Raw genomic sequence first — 14,828 nt, 5'->3', positions numbered from 1 at the left:
CAACATCTCCACAGATGTGGACCAGGACAGCCCATCACTCCCCCCATCCCCCCCTACAACTGTTCACCCACGGCCAGGAGCTCACAGCTCCCTTCAAACCCCCTCACCACCCAGCCCCACCTTCACCACCATCCAGGTACAGCATCAGCTCTCCAGGCTTCAGATAAGCAAAGCCAGTGGACCTGATGACATCAGCCCTAGGTTGCTGAAAGTGTGTGCTGGACAGCTGGCAGCTCCTCTCAGGCACCTCTTCAATCTCTCCCTGAGGTTGAAGAAGGTGCCCACAATCTGGAAGACGTCCTGCATTGTCCCGGTGCCGAAGAAGAGTCGTCCCAGCGGTCTTAATGACTACAGACCTGTGGCCCTGACATCACATGTCATGAAGACCCTGGAGAGACTGGTTCTGCGGCACCTGAGGACCCAGCTTACAGCTTTCCTGGACCCACTACAGTTCGCCTATCTGCCACACATCGGGGTGGAGGACTCCATCATCTACCTGACACACAAGGCCCTCTCTCACCTGGAGAAGCTGGGAAGCACTGTGAGAGTCATGTTCTTTGACTTCTCCAGTGCTTTCAACACCATCCAGCCCTCCCTACTGAGAGAGAAGCTGCTGGAGATGAACCTGCACCCCGACACCACTTCCTGGATCACAGACTACCTCACAGGCCGGCCACAGTACGTCAGGGTGGATGGCTGTGTCTCTGAGTCTGTGATCAGCAACACCGGCGCACCCCAAGGAACTGTACTGGCACCGTTCCTCTTCACTCTCTACACCTCGGACTTCCGCTTCAACTCTGGTTCCTGCCACCTCCAAAAGTTTTCCGATGACTCCTCCATTGTTGGATGTATCACCAGGGACAACGAGGAGGAGTACAGAGGACTGATTGAGAGCTTCATCACATGGTGCAGCAACAACCACCTGAAGCTCAACATCAGCAAGACCAAGGAGCTTGTGGTGGACTACCAGAGGAACAGAAGCCCCCCTGTCCCTGTTTTCATTCAGGGAGGGGAAGTGGAGAGGGTTGAGTCCTACAAGTACCTTGGGGTGCAGATAAACAATAAACTGGACTGGACACACAACACTGATGCCCTCTACAGGAAAGGACAGAGCAGGCTGTTCTTCCTGAGGAGGCTGAGGTCCTTCAATGTGTGCAATAAACTGCTCAAGGCATTCTACCAGTCTGTGGTAGCCAGCGCCCTCTTCTTCGCTGTAGCGTGCTGGGGTGGTGGCATCAGGACTGGAGATGCCAACAAACTTAATAAGCTGGTGAGGAAAGCCAGCTCTGTGGTGGGTCTGGAGCTGGACAGTCTGGAGTCAGTGGGTGAGAGGAGGATGAAGGCCAAACTCGGAGCCATCCTGGACAATCCCTCTCACCCTCTCCATGAGGAACTGTGGCAGCTGGGCAGCTCTTTCAGCCATCGGCTGATTCTGCCAAAGAGCAGGACGGAGCGCTTCAGACGCTCATTTGTGCCCACTGCCATCAGACTGTACAACAACAGCGGAGACCACAGTCTGTCATCATGCTGACCAGGCGCCCCTGTGGATATACTGTACATTTTTATTCCTGTTCTATCTTTATTTTGTTGTATAGTATGTGTATTTATTGTCTGTGTCTGTGTAGTTGTATAGTATGTGTATTTATTGTCTGTGTAGTTGTATAGTATGTGTATTTATTGTCTGTGTAGTTGTATAGTATGTGTATTTATTGTCTGTGTATTTATTGTCTGTGTCTGTGTAGTTGTATAGTATGTGTATTTATTGTCTGTGTCTGTGTAGTTGTATAGTATGTGTATTTATTGTCTGTGTCTGTGTAGTTGTATAGTATGTGTATTTATTGTCTGTGTAGTTGAGCTGCTGCAACACTTGAATTTCCCCCATGGGGATCAATAAAGGAATATAATAATGTTGCTCCATTCAGTATGCTGGAAAATAATGTTTTTCACCATAACAAGAATATTTTCAAGGTCTATATCAATTCTTTAACCAAACTTTTTTCTCTTGGTTATCAAAATAGTTTGAATCTATCAATTTGAAACAACAGAGAGATGAATCTGAGAATCAGATGTGGCCAAGTATGGAATCCACCTTAAATGTTTAAGGGTGGCTAATTTAGATACAAATGCATCCATCAATCTCAGAGAAATTTGAATGGATTTTTAGCCATAAAAAAAAAAAAGTAATACCTAGCCATCTTAAACCACTAACCTGAAATTTACACTTGCACTTGCACTTGCAAAGGTCACAGACGGAGATGTAAGAAACGACTTATAGGAATAATCAAATCGGCTGAGAGCTAACAGGTAATAAGGCGAGTCAGTGCTAAATCAAGACAGGCATAAAAGCAAATAAACAAAAAAGCTGAACTGTGAGCGAGCTAATGAGAGCTGACTGAAGGTAAAAAAGTCATTTCTAAGGAGAAAGTGATGTATTGTTGCATGGCTGTGCTGGCTGCTGCGCCGGTCGCTGCAGCGGGCCCTCAGAGAGCCGACGTCCACCATCACCTGATTATTTTTCACCTTGTTTACAGCGGCACTCCTTCATGGCACTGCCTCTATCTCCCTCCCTGCATGGACCTGTCTCATTACGTCCATCTCAACAAGTCACTCAGCCGAGAGAGAGGGCGGGAGAGGGAGGGTGAGGGAGAGGAGGAGGGAAGAGAGATGGGTCGGGAACAGGTGATTGCAAGGACAGGTGAGGAAAGACGATTAGAAAGAAATGAATATGGTCACAGGAACATTGTCTAAAGCGGTGCTGACACGAGAAGAGAAAGAGTTTAGTGTGGAAATCACTCCGAGCATGTAGATTCATCTGAAGCAGGACGGGCAGGGAAGGAGAAAGAAGCCACTTACATCTAGCGTGTCTCTGCTTTATATCGGGAATTACGTCAACATAAACAGTTGTTACGGCGCACGTCCACAAGCATAATCCCGCAGCACTCAGGAGTCTTTCCTCATACACTGGCTGTCACACCCAAGGTATGAGCTGACATGTACTTTTTAAAATTAAAGTATTTTCTTGTGAAATTGTCATTGGGGGAGAGCATGCCCAGACTCTAAACACCTTTGGACCAGAGTGCTAGGAAAAATGTTTGTCTGTTTGCTTTGTCCATTCTGGGCTACTGTAAAAACATGGTGGTGCAACAAAGCAGATTTTGTGAAGAGGAGTCGCTCCTTCTGCAGATATAAACAGCTCATTCTAAGCTTACGAAAACAATTCTTAGTTTTCAGGTGAAAATACGCTAATGAAAACAGTTCTGAATATTATATTCAATTTCTTCTAAGAGATCCCCTGAAATCCTACACACTGGTCGTTTAAATTATTTACCATACCTGACAAAAACGTGATCTCTGTTACAACTGATACAGTAGGCTACACTCTATTTGGTCAAACATATAACAGGTGACATGAAATAAAAGTTTGACAACAGTGATCAAGGACAACAACTGTAAATTATGATATTTGTAGTTCTAATTGTTTTCGGTTTTGCTACAAAACTGGTGGTAATAAGTTTAACTGTGTCTTCTGGTGGTGGTTCTGGTCCATTCAAACCTCAAGGGCCAGACTGGGACCACGATAGCCTTTTCAAAACTCTATTTTAAGTCACGTCCACATTTCTACAGTTGTTTTATTTTTTCGAAATACACCAAAACACATAACTGCAATAGGTAAACTTGAAGATGGAATAGCATACAATGCACATATAATAGACACACAATGTTTCTTATTTATCTTCATATATATATATATATATATATATATATATATACACATATATACATATACATACATATATATACATACACATACACACACACATATACACACACACATATACACACACACATAATATACAATATAATATATACACACAGACACAATATATATAACACACACACACATATATACAGACACACACATGTTTATATATACATATATACACACACACACACACACACATATATATATATATATACACACATACACACACATATATATACACACACATATATACACACACACACACACACACACACACACACACACACACACACACACACACACACACACATATATACACAGTACTAGAAAGCGTAGAGGTACCAATCAGTAAACTACTGAGTACTAAAAAGATTTAACACAAAAAGCATTTGCAAATATAAAAGTTAAGTCCACAGGAAAAAGTATCATCCGTGTATCAAATCCACAGTCTTGATTCAGCTAAGGACTGATTATACAGGACAAATCCTTCTAATGCTCATTCACAACACAGAGCAACAGAGGTTGGACCAAAGTTCTCCAGACTCTGTCCCTGTTAACTGTGTCTGTAGACATCAGCAACAACACAACAGCCTGGTGTACAGGGAAACCAGGCTCAGCAGCACACCATATGACCTCCAAAGCATCAACCACTGCACAGCAAGGAGGTCAATACTCATAGACACAAACTAACAGCAGCCAGTAAAGAAACAGACAGACACAAAGACAGATAGAGAGACAAACAGAGGGTGTATCTGGCTCACCTTACTTGACTTTACTTCACCATGGTGTCGCGATGTCTGATTGATTTTTCTTTAATGAGCTTCACCTGACGTCTCTTTGGTTGGCGCTACGTGATTGCGTCGAATTTAAGAGTGCAATATCATGTTTGACCACAAAGGCTAGCATGTGCCAGCCATTAAACAAAGAGGGGCGTTGTTTCACTCATTATACATTTCTATGAAATAAAAAACGGAGGAAAATCTTTGTTTTTAAAAAAAAACAAATTTATGATTAATTATGATAAACACAGAATGTGTATTAATATGCCTTGTTGTTTAAAGTAAGTTGCAATCCTTAAACTCAATATAAAAGGCTGATAACATATCTGAAGTCCACGCCTTGATTTTTGAGCCACTTTGTTCTTATCTTACCTGACCTATGATTTTGCAGACTTGTTTTAGTTAAAGTCAAACGGGAACTTCATCATTAACTACTGTTCCCTGCTCTGGATATTTACAATGTCCCTTTATGCAAACAACATGTTTCTCCTCTGCACTGCAGCAGTCATTTGTATGTGCATGTAAGACACAAGTAAATTAAGAAAGTTGCAAATATCAAAATAAAAGTAGTGTTCTTATGATCTCAGCAGTGAAGCTGTTTAACAAAATATATAAATGAAAAAAATGAAGACCAAAAGTACAAAAATAAGACATAAAACACACTTTTCCTTGATGTCCAGCTTCATATAATATCCCCAGTTTTTAGCAATGATAATAACTAAAGCAGAATCTAATATTTCACAAGGTAAATTCTCTACATTGGGCACGACTCAGCTTTTGAACGAGGTCTATCTGTCATGTGGAATCTTCAACCGAATGCCTTGAAGTTGATTATGGTTGTTATTTTGTTTCTTCATCATATATAAGTGCTGTTGATTGTCATTTAGGGTACATCCCAAGTCTCTTTTGCTTCCTCGATTCCCTCACTCGTTTCCCAACGAAACCAATCGAGAAGAGAGGAAACGAGGAAATGTGTTTTACAGTTTTTTTCGATTGCTTAAACACTAAAATCAAAAGTATGACACTATTATCAAAACCTTACACTCAAGGATCATAACATGAGCCCAGATCTGCACCACTATAAGCACAATGTCAGCTTCACACTTTTTGCAAAACAATACACACAGTGATTTGCAAAACACTAAACACACTTAACATACATTACACACAAAAATCTATCATGAAGTCACGTCCTTGCAATACCAAAGCACTGACTGTCAAATTACCACACCGTCCAACCAATTGGTTCAACACAGTCATCAGGTGTGCAAACACTTGTTTGCTTAATTGCAGACACAACAATCAGGTGTGTAAGCACTATAAAAAGCAGTAGGTGAGTTCAGCGTTCTCCAAGCACAATGGAAAGAGTCAGAGAAAGAGTAAGACGACGAGGAGGAGGAGGACGAGGAGAACGAGGAGGAAGAGGAAGAGGAAGAGGAAGACAAGAAGGTGCTCAAAGAGGACCGAATCTGACAAATGAGATCCGCGCAACACTGGTTGACCACGTTGTCAACCACGGCCTGACGCTGAGGGAGGCTGGACTGCGAGTACAGCCAAATCTAAGCCGATATACAGTGGCAAGTGTGATGAGAACATTTCGACTGGAAAATAGGTATTGTAAAAATATCATCATATCAAAAACATCTGCACGGTTTCAGTCACTGCTTACAGTACTGTATTCTATGCACTATCAGCACTTCTGTTACCTTTTCCTGTGAAATTACTGTACTATTGTATACTGGTTTTTTTTCTACATAGGATTGAGGGTCAGGGACGACAAGGGGGAAGGCCTCCTATGTTCACAGAACAGCAAGAGAGGGAGATAGTAAACATGGTTTTGGCCAACAATGCTATAACACTCAAGCAGCTCCAAGCTAACATTGTCAATAACCACGCCATTTTCAATGATATCCATCAGGTCTCAACATCAACACTGGCACGCATCCTAAAAAAGAAACATATTCAAATGAAGCAAATTTATCGAGTGCCTTTCGAGCGCAATTCCGAAAGGGTAAAACGACTGCGGCATGATTATGCAGAGGTATGTATTCACTTTAGCAGTGTGATCTTGCATACTGTCTCAGTTTTTTACTGTACTGTAATATGTATACTAGATCTACACTGAACTACACAATTTTGCCGGACACTGTTTTTCAGAGAGTTTTACGAATGGATGGAGAGGAGATCCAGCATGAGTTCATTTACGTAGATGAGGCTGGGTTCAACCTGACGAGAACACGAAGGAGGGGAAGAAACATCATTGGCCACAGGGCTATAGTCAATGTCCCAGGGCAACGTGGGGGTAATATAACACTCTGTGCAGCCATTACACAGAATGGGGTCCTCCACCGCCATGCCCATATGGGCGCTTACAACACAGCACTCATACTTACATTCTTGGACCAATTGCGCAACATAACAGCAGCAAATCAAATAAATCATATGCAATACATTGTTGTCTGGGACAATGTGTCTTTCCATCGCTCTGCTCTGGTTCAGAACTGGTTTCAGCAACATCCACATTTCACCGTCTTATATCTTCCACCATACTCTCCATTCCTCAACCCTATAGAAGAGTTTTTCTCGGCATGGCGGTGGAAGGTATATGATCTCCGTCTCCAGGCTGAGGTACCCCTCATCCAAGCCATGGAGGAGGCCTGTGACCAGATGGAGGTAGCAGCAATGCAAGGATGGATTCGTCATTCAAGACGTTTCTTTCCAAGGTGTCTTGCTAATGACAACATTGCCTGCGATGTTGATGAAATTCTCTGGCCAGATCCAGCTAGGCGAAGAGACAATGTCTAGTTGTTGTTTTTTAACTTACAATACGTAAAGTGACGTTTGATTACAGTATTATGAATCTCTATGTCAACATTTTGGGCGTGTTGAGAAATAAATGAGTTTCTTCAGTCTGCAACATTGGTCTTGTGTATTGTTTGGTGAATTTACATTATATTTGTACTTTGTTGATAGTAGCCTACTCTAATCATAGGGAAGTAGAAGTGCTAAAAGTGTTTTAGGTTTATCACAGCAGAGTGTAACTCGTGCAAACAGAGTATAGTAATGTGAAACGTGTGTGTTTCATATAGTAACAAAGTGTGGTTTTTAAAAAGAAGTGTATAGTTTTTACAGGAGTGTTTAATTTTGCAAAGGATCTGTAGTGTTTTGCTAATTGGGTGTGTGGTTGTGCTAATTGTGTGTAGTGTTTTGAAAACACAGGCCCTGTTTTGAAAATTGTGCTTAAGCAATCGAGAAAAACTGTAAGAGACATGAGACGTCCTTTCCTCTAATAGCGTCACGTGAAGCAAACGTCTGTTTCTGATGACGGCGGCCGCTGATCACAGCTGATCCGCTGTCAGTCTGCTCTAACAGCAGGAGAGATTTTTGATTTCATGTCTGCACACATGACTGTACTAATATTAATAATGAAACAAAGTAATCATCACTGTACCAATATCAATAATGAAACAAAGTAATCATCACTGTACCAATATCAATAATGAAACAAAGTAATCATCACTGTAGTAATATTAATAATGACACAAAGTCATCATCACTGCCAGAGTAGAAATGTAGTATTTCTCTCTGCAGCCTGTTACCTGTTTAACAAACTGCACTGAGTATTTATACTGTGTTCTGTGTATTTATACTGTGTTCTGTGTATTTATACTGTGTTCTGAGTATTTATACTGTGTTCTGTGTATTTATACTATGATCTGTGTCCTGCTCATAAGCGCAGCGCACCGATTTCTACCAGCGAAATGCGTTTGTCTTATTTACGAAATATTAACGTCTGTATGTTTTGAAATTCGGATTGTGATGTAATTATTAAATAATCCAGAATATGATTATGGTTTCTCCTAAACACTGGAATTAATTTATTAGGCTCAATGTTTCGGGGTAAATTGGAATTACATAACTCATCAACATTTACATAACTCAGGAATTATTAGCCTCATATGAATGAATGGAAATTAAGATAAATTATGTAAAAGTGTTTCTACTGACAAACAGACAGACTCTCCGACTCTTAAACTCTCTTTCTAACTTTAATCCATTCAATCTGTGATCTGTCATAAAAACTCCAGTGGTGATGAGCTATATCAGATCAGTACGATCGGCTGCAGAGTCCAATCAGATAAATGATGAACAATGAGGGGGCGTGTCGGCCCTCACAACACTTCCTGAAAGGATGATCTCGGGCATCCTCGCTCATGGCTCCTCGGAGATCCCTCCTCGCTCCTCGATCCTCGCTGCCGAAATAAGAGCTTTGGGACGGCCGTCAATATGGTGGCGCAGAACGACGTCCGGTTCAAGCGAGGATCGAGGAAACGACAAATAAGAGACTTGGGATGTACCCTCTATCGTACAAGTTTGACCTGCAGCCCCATCCAATCACCAATGGGTAAATGCAACACATAAAATGGCCCAATAAGCAAATGAGTTTCCCAGCACGGGCGAGGTTCAAGTGCCGCCAGTCTGAGGTCGAGTCTGGAGACCAACGCGTAAACTGTAAAGGTCTAAAATGCAAATGTGTTAGGTGTGAAAGTTTGTCAGGGCTGAACACCCATGGGTGACTTTACACGTCTCTATTTTCCACATACACTGGTACATTCAGAACATTTTCTCAATATGTGGACTAGTGGCACAAAATACCAAGTTTCCTGGTGCAGTTTGGAGCCTTTTCATGCCATGCTCTATATAAAATAACACCTGGAGTCAACACTACTACTATAACACTGAAGGGTTTTATGTTTCTAAGAGTAATAAGACTGTTGCATCTTAATCCTGTCACTGGATAAAGAAGCAAGTTAAAACGTCCAAACTGACATCCTGTCCTCCATGGCGTGTGCCTCGCATGCCTCATGTTGACATTGTGTTGGATGAAGCTGTGCATCTCCTGCCGTCACCGAGCCCGCGGATCATCGATCTGTCCCTCCATATTTTCAGAGGCCTCCTCCGTTCTCCACTGCCATGGCTGCGATTAGCTTGTCACTCTCCACATTTCTGGAGCAGAACTAATCAGGCTGGAGAAGAGACATGCCCCACTGCTGTCCATGCGTGACTTGTCCTACCAATGTATGCAAGCCATGAACAGAAGCACAGAAGAATTGGATTTTATATGCAGAATCTCTCCAGTGAGCGCAGGGGAAGCCGATCTGTTGCGCCGTTAGAGACACGTGGAGTTCATCTGTCGTCTGTGTAATTGATCAGCAAGAGTGATTGAGTGTGTCAAGAGGTGATTATATAGTAATTAACAGGTTTGGACTGATGTATTAGTCTATTAGATGCTGACTGTCAGCCAGTCAAGTCATCTGATATGATGGGGGAAAACCGTCTGGAAACAGCAGTTTGTTCCCAGTTTTAGATTAATTTATCTAGTCAAAATTGTAATAACCAAAACATTGAGTTGAATTTATTTTTCTGCTGTGATAACCAGCCCTGTCTCCTACAAATTACGTTCCCATACAACAAGTACTTGTGTTGCGTTTTTGTTTTGTTTCAAATTCTTAGTCATTTTTTGCCAAACCATGATGTGTTTTTTAATAAACCAAACAAAGTAGTTTTGTACCGTTTTTGTTTTGTTTTGTTTCAATTTACGTTTATCACGTGTTTCAAACTGCGACTGTAATCCAGAAAAAATTACATTTCCCTCCAAAAAGTTTTTAAGAGTGCATTTAAGTTGTTTGCCTGTGCTGTTTATTAGATTGGTGCAATATCTGTGTGCACTAAAATGTATGATATCGTCCCAATTCAGACATCCAAACAAGGTGTTAACCAGCTGGGGGCCCATGCAGTTAGCCGTCACTTAGTAACATCTGTGTTTTGAGAGATCCCTTCAATACTCTGTGATTACGTACGTTGGTCACTCCATGTTGTGATGTGGGAGTGCTGAAGTCACCTGTTGCTGGTCATTTGTCCTAGCTACAACTAGATTGTTAACGCTAGTAAGACCTAAGCCCCCAGGAAAGGCCCCAAGATTTGATGCAAGTTTAACATAGTTAACCTTGCATCAGGGCCCATAGGTCTTTTTCCATAGACTTAAATTGGGAAGAGACATCTGTATCTTATTGGATAATTTTTTTGAGGAAATCAATCTCCCAGTACAAACACTTGAATAGCCTTTATTCAAATCAAGAAAGCTTAAGTAGCTATCTTTTTTCTCTCAGTGGAGGCCTGGCTAGCTAACAACTAGCAAATATGTCCAAAGGAGGTTTTTATCCTCTTTTGAAAAATGAAAAGAAAATGTCACAATAGATGCAGTATCATAATAGTTTATAATTCCTTCCATAAAATGTAAGGAAAACTGGAAATGTATCACCTCCTGAGCTAAACTGGACCATTATTGTTAGAGATGAGAATAGTACACATTTCTAGGGAAACACTGATATCTACTTAAAGTGCATTTCAGGTTCTATTATATAGACATAAAATACCTGAACCACTGATCTGAACCAGTGTGGGGAGTAATATAAAAATCAGTCCATGTATGGGTATTCAGGTGAGAAATCTGTTCGTTCTTCCCATGATTCAATGAGTCATTGACATCGAGGCGCGTGGGAACAACCTGGGGACGCAACGAGGCTCTGCATGGCCAAATTAAGAATTCAGCTCCGGGATAAAAGTTTCTCACTAACATGCTTGGCCCCCAAAAGCACTTCATTCTGGGCAAACATTTCTCTTTTGAAATTAATTCAGTGCTGCATATTTGGCAGCATAAAATATTAACAGTATTTTAATATTTTAGTTCAAATAATGAGGGCTCTTGACCTCTGTATTTAAATTTAATCATTACATGCAGAATTTATTAGCTGCATTCTCCCTTGTCTGTCTAGGAAATTTTCCCAGTAAATTTCCCAGGAAGTGCAGAGTGATGAAGAGCCTTTCGCCCCCATAATAAATGAACACAATTGGAAAATCATAAGGCAATAATTGACTTTAAGTACCCTTTTTTCCAGAATTTGATCGCTTAACTAAGAACCAAACCAAATAGTTCGCCTTTGGGCTCAAACAGTGTGACCGCGATAAGGTAAATGGGGCCAAGCACGAAGCGTGTGACAGCTCCATCACAGAGCGCCGTCGCATGCACAAGCTGAAGGTCAGCTGCGACGTAATTGCTGCGTCCCGTTCCCCATTTGTCTAAACTGGGGCGTTTGCATCTAGAAATCAGCTGCAGGTGAAAAGGCATTTGGCTGCCTGTCATACTTAGTCACCTTCATCCGGGCCGATAGCAGCACAGAGCCATGACAGGCCGCCACAGGTAGAGTTGCAGCTCTTATCATCAGCCAGAGACACATCCAATTCTACATATTCACATCTTGGATGCACTGAGTTAAGCTGCATGTAAACAAGCACGTGCACACGGTGCAAATTATATCATTCTAATGGAACAAGAATGTAAAGCTAAAAAAATGCCTTCTGTCTCTGATTGTGCATGAATGAACAAATGGGGCAATTGTATCATGTCTTGTATATACTAACATGTATTTCTATTTCCTGTGGCACACATTTCATATTTATTTAAAGGTTCGGGTCACCTAACTTACAAATCAACATATTTTCTCACTTTCCATTAGTGGTATCCATGCAGATATTGGTTTTAATTGGTTTTTAGATGTGCACCTCAGATTTCCAACTCCACCACAATAAAACCCACAGACATTACCAACAGTTTTCATTGGAATTACTACAGGTTCTACCTAAGGGATCTATTCACAGTGAGCTATTTTGTATTTTTACAATCTTGGGTAGCAAGGACACTGTTCCTGAAAAGTTGCTGTTGAATAATTCGAAAATCAGTAGAATTCTATGAACCTCCAGTGTGAACTGACCTTCAACCCATGCCTTTAAAAAGTACTAACAGCACATGCCACTGCTTTTTTTTTGCCTTTTTTCTGTTTTGTTCACAGCTCAGAAAAGTAATTACAATATTTGGAATGAAAATCAATGTAGTTAAAGGTGCTTTATACAAGTTTAGGAACATTTCTATTGCCACTTGACGGCTCCTTACATGGCGAAAGCTAAGCCGGCAGCTTGTAGGTAACGGTGGGAACAGCGCTAAAAGTGCAAAAAGGGCTAACAGTGTTTACCCGCGAGGGAAGCAAAAAGTAGGTACTATGCCTCCATGTCATAGCACTTGGAGTAATAGAAATATGCATATTTATCTTCTTGCTGCGAGTTAGAGGAAAAGATGGACACCACTCTCATGTACATGCGCTAAGCATTGAGCTACATCCAGGAGGCTATTAGCTTAGCTTAGCATAAAGACTACAAGGGAAAAGGCTAACTCGGCTCTTTCTAATGTAACTATTTCTTTCTAACAGCAGCCTTTTTGCTGTATACTTAGCTAAGTAATATGACTGGATAAATAATGGAATGCACATGTTTTCTTGTTAAAAAATATACATCTTATAAACATTGAAAGACATAGCCCCTGTATTTACTATGAATAAAGGAAGATAGGGATTACAGCTCGGGTATATTTTCTGAACATAATGTATTCTGCATTCATTAATTTGCGACTGAGAAAATGTTTAGATATGCCAGTCATGATCGTGGTAAAGGTGAGGGTATTTTCTCAAGCTTTATTTTCGCTCTATATTGTATAGGATATCTCAGTCTTTGCTGCCAAAAGTACAGTTCTGGGCTGAGTTTTTCTAGCAAAATGCTGCCACCGTTTAGTCTACTTGCTCTGTTGCTTTGCTTCACCGTGTAAACTGAGTGATTAGCAGCAGCTGCAGACCCATTTTCTCTCAGTAAATTAGCCAAACAACATCCGACTTTATTGAACTTGCAAAAGTGAGAACGCCGACAAGTGAAAACACGAGGAACATGATAAGTGTTTGCATGCTTTTGTGTTGAGAAACACCAATACTTGACTATGGCCTTTGGATTCTGCACACAGTCAGCATAGTTGGAGATACTGTAGCCCACACTTCTGTATGAGCGCGTGTTTTCCTCCTTCAGAAGAAGCCGTTTGCTGCTGTTAAACATTCCAGCTTCAACTAAATGAGATAATCCATCACTGTAAACACAGTGAAAGTTGGTTTTATCCCTATTTCACCGCTGCATATTGTGTCTTCCTGCTTGGTATCAATCACCTGACACCCACGTAAAGAAATGGAAGCAGGTAATTTCAAGCAAGGTTTCAAATCTAATTGCATATACCGCAAAGTGCTTGTGGGGATGTAAACTTTATACAAAGACAGAAGTAGTTTATTCTGTATAATCTGTGCATCTCTTTCTCTGAAACACTCTGTAACTAGTGATTTAAAGTCTTACATAACTGAGAAGTTATTATTGCAAATTGAGTGTAACTCCAGACCCAGGAGAAGTAGTTTTCTCCTCTAATAAAAGAGATAAAACTGCAAATGTATCCCGTCTAAGAAGACAATTTTTGTCTTGTGTCCGCTTTTGTAGTCTCACAAATCAAAAAATATCTCTGCACCGAAATACAAAGTAAAGTCCAAGGTTGCCAAGTTCACTAGCAGCAATATTCTGCTCTGCCCTGTGGAATTGAACACACTCCCAAGCGCAAGGGTTACATGACACAATGTACAAACAATTTCAGACATGCACTGCATCAAAACGCCATGTCTCCTATTCACAACGGGAGATATGCTGTCACAAAGTCACAGCAGTGTCACCCACTTTGTTCATATCAAGACTCAGTGAGTCACCAAAAGTAGACAATTAAAGCTCAGCTAGTGCATAAATTATACTTTTTTTCTATTCTGCTTCATTCTTATAAAGTAAATATTAGAAAACGTGATGTAATTAATTGTGGGCTTTTTCCTTTAACCTCAATATCCTGATGTCAATCAGCTTTGCTGTAGTGACTACATGCCAGGTAATGATTCTCTGTAATTAGATTTAGTTGTTTCAGTATAGTATAGAAATATTTCTTGAGGCAGAAATAGCGAGAACTCAGTGGATGACCCAAGAAATCACATTTTATTAAACATAAAGGTTTTATCTTGATCTCAACTTCAGGTTCACTAGCTAACTGTCTCCATGAGTTTTGAACTATATCACATAATCTTAGTTAAACTCTCAGTTAAAAGCATAGCACCATGCTTGGATTTAGCATTTTGGCTGTCGCCATCTTGGTTTTTTGCAACCAGTGAACGGAAGTGACAATATTTGTAGGACGGTGTAGGGATGCCATATACAGCTCAGGCAGCGACGTGTCAATCACAAGGTAGCCCCGCCCTAAAAATACCCTAACTAAATTAACATCTTAACGTATTGAAGAAGCATTGAAACTAGCGACTGAGACCACAAAC

At 40.9% G+C, this 14,828-nt stretch overlaps 1 protein-coding gene across 1 annotated transcript; it reads left to right on the top strand.

The window, feature by feature from the left end:
* Positions 1–5,608: 5,608 nt before the first annotated feature.
* Positions 5,609–7,371, top strand: LOC129112288 (uncharacterized). Its single transcript, XM_054624316.1, has 2 exons — positions 5,609–6,583; positions 6,700–7,371. Exons 1-2 carry the CDS (start codon positions 6,338–6,340, stop codon positions 7,345–7,347), a joined length of 894 nt encoding a protein of 297 aa, XP_054480291.1. The 5' UTR covers positions 5,609–6,337; the 3' UTR covers positions 7,348–7,371.
* The last annotated feature ends 7,457 nt before the right edge of the window (positions 7,372–14,828 follow it).

This window comes from Anoplopoma fimbria, chromosome 23 (genome assembly GCF_027596085.1).
Source record: "Anoplopoma fimbria isolate UVic2021 breed Golden Eagle Sablefish chromosome 23, Afim_UVic_2022, whole genome shotgun sequence".
Classification (NCBI taxonomy): domain Eukaryota; kingdom Metazoa; phylum Chordata; class Actinopteri; order Perciformes; family Anoplopomatidae; genus Anoplopoma; species Anoplopoma fimbria.
This window is presented reverse-complemented; position numbering and strand designations above follow the sequence as displayed.

What these genes read in the sequence shown, in the direction of transcription:
- LOC129112288 (XM_054624316.1), top strand. Translation starts at nt 6,338, where the DNA reads ATGTTCACAGAACAGCAAGAGAGGGAGATAGTAAACATGGTTTTGGCC. An exon ending in TGCGGCATGATTATGCAGAG is followed by an intron (nt 6,584 to 6,699) that starts GTATGTATTCAC and finishes ACTGTTTTTCAG; the next exon opens with AGAGTTTTACGAATGGATGG.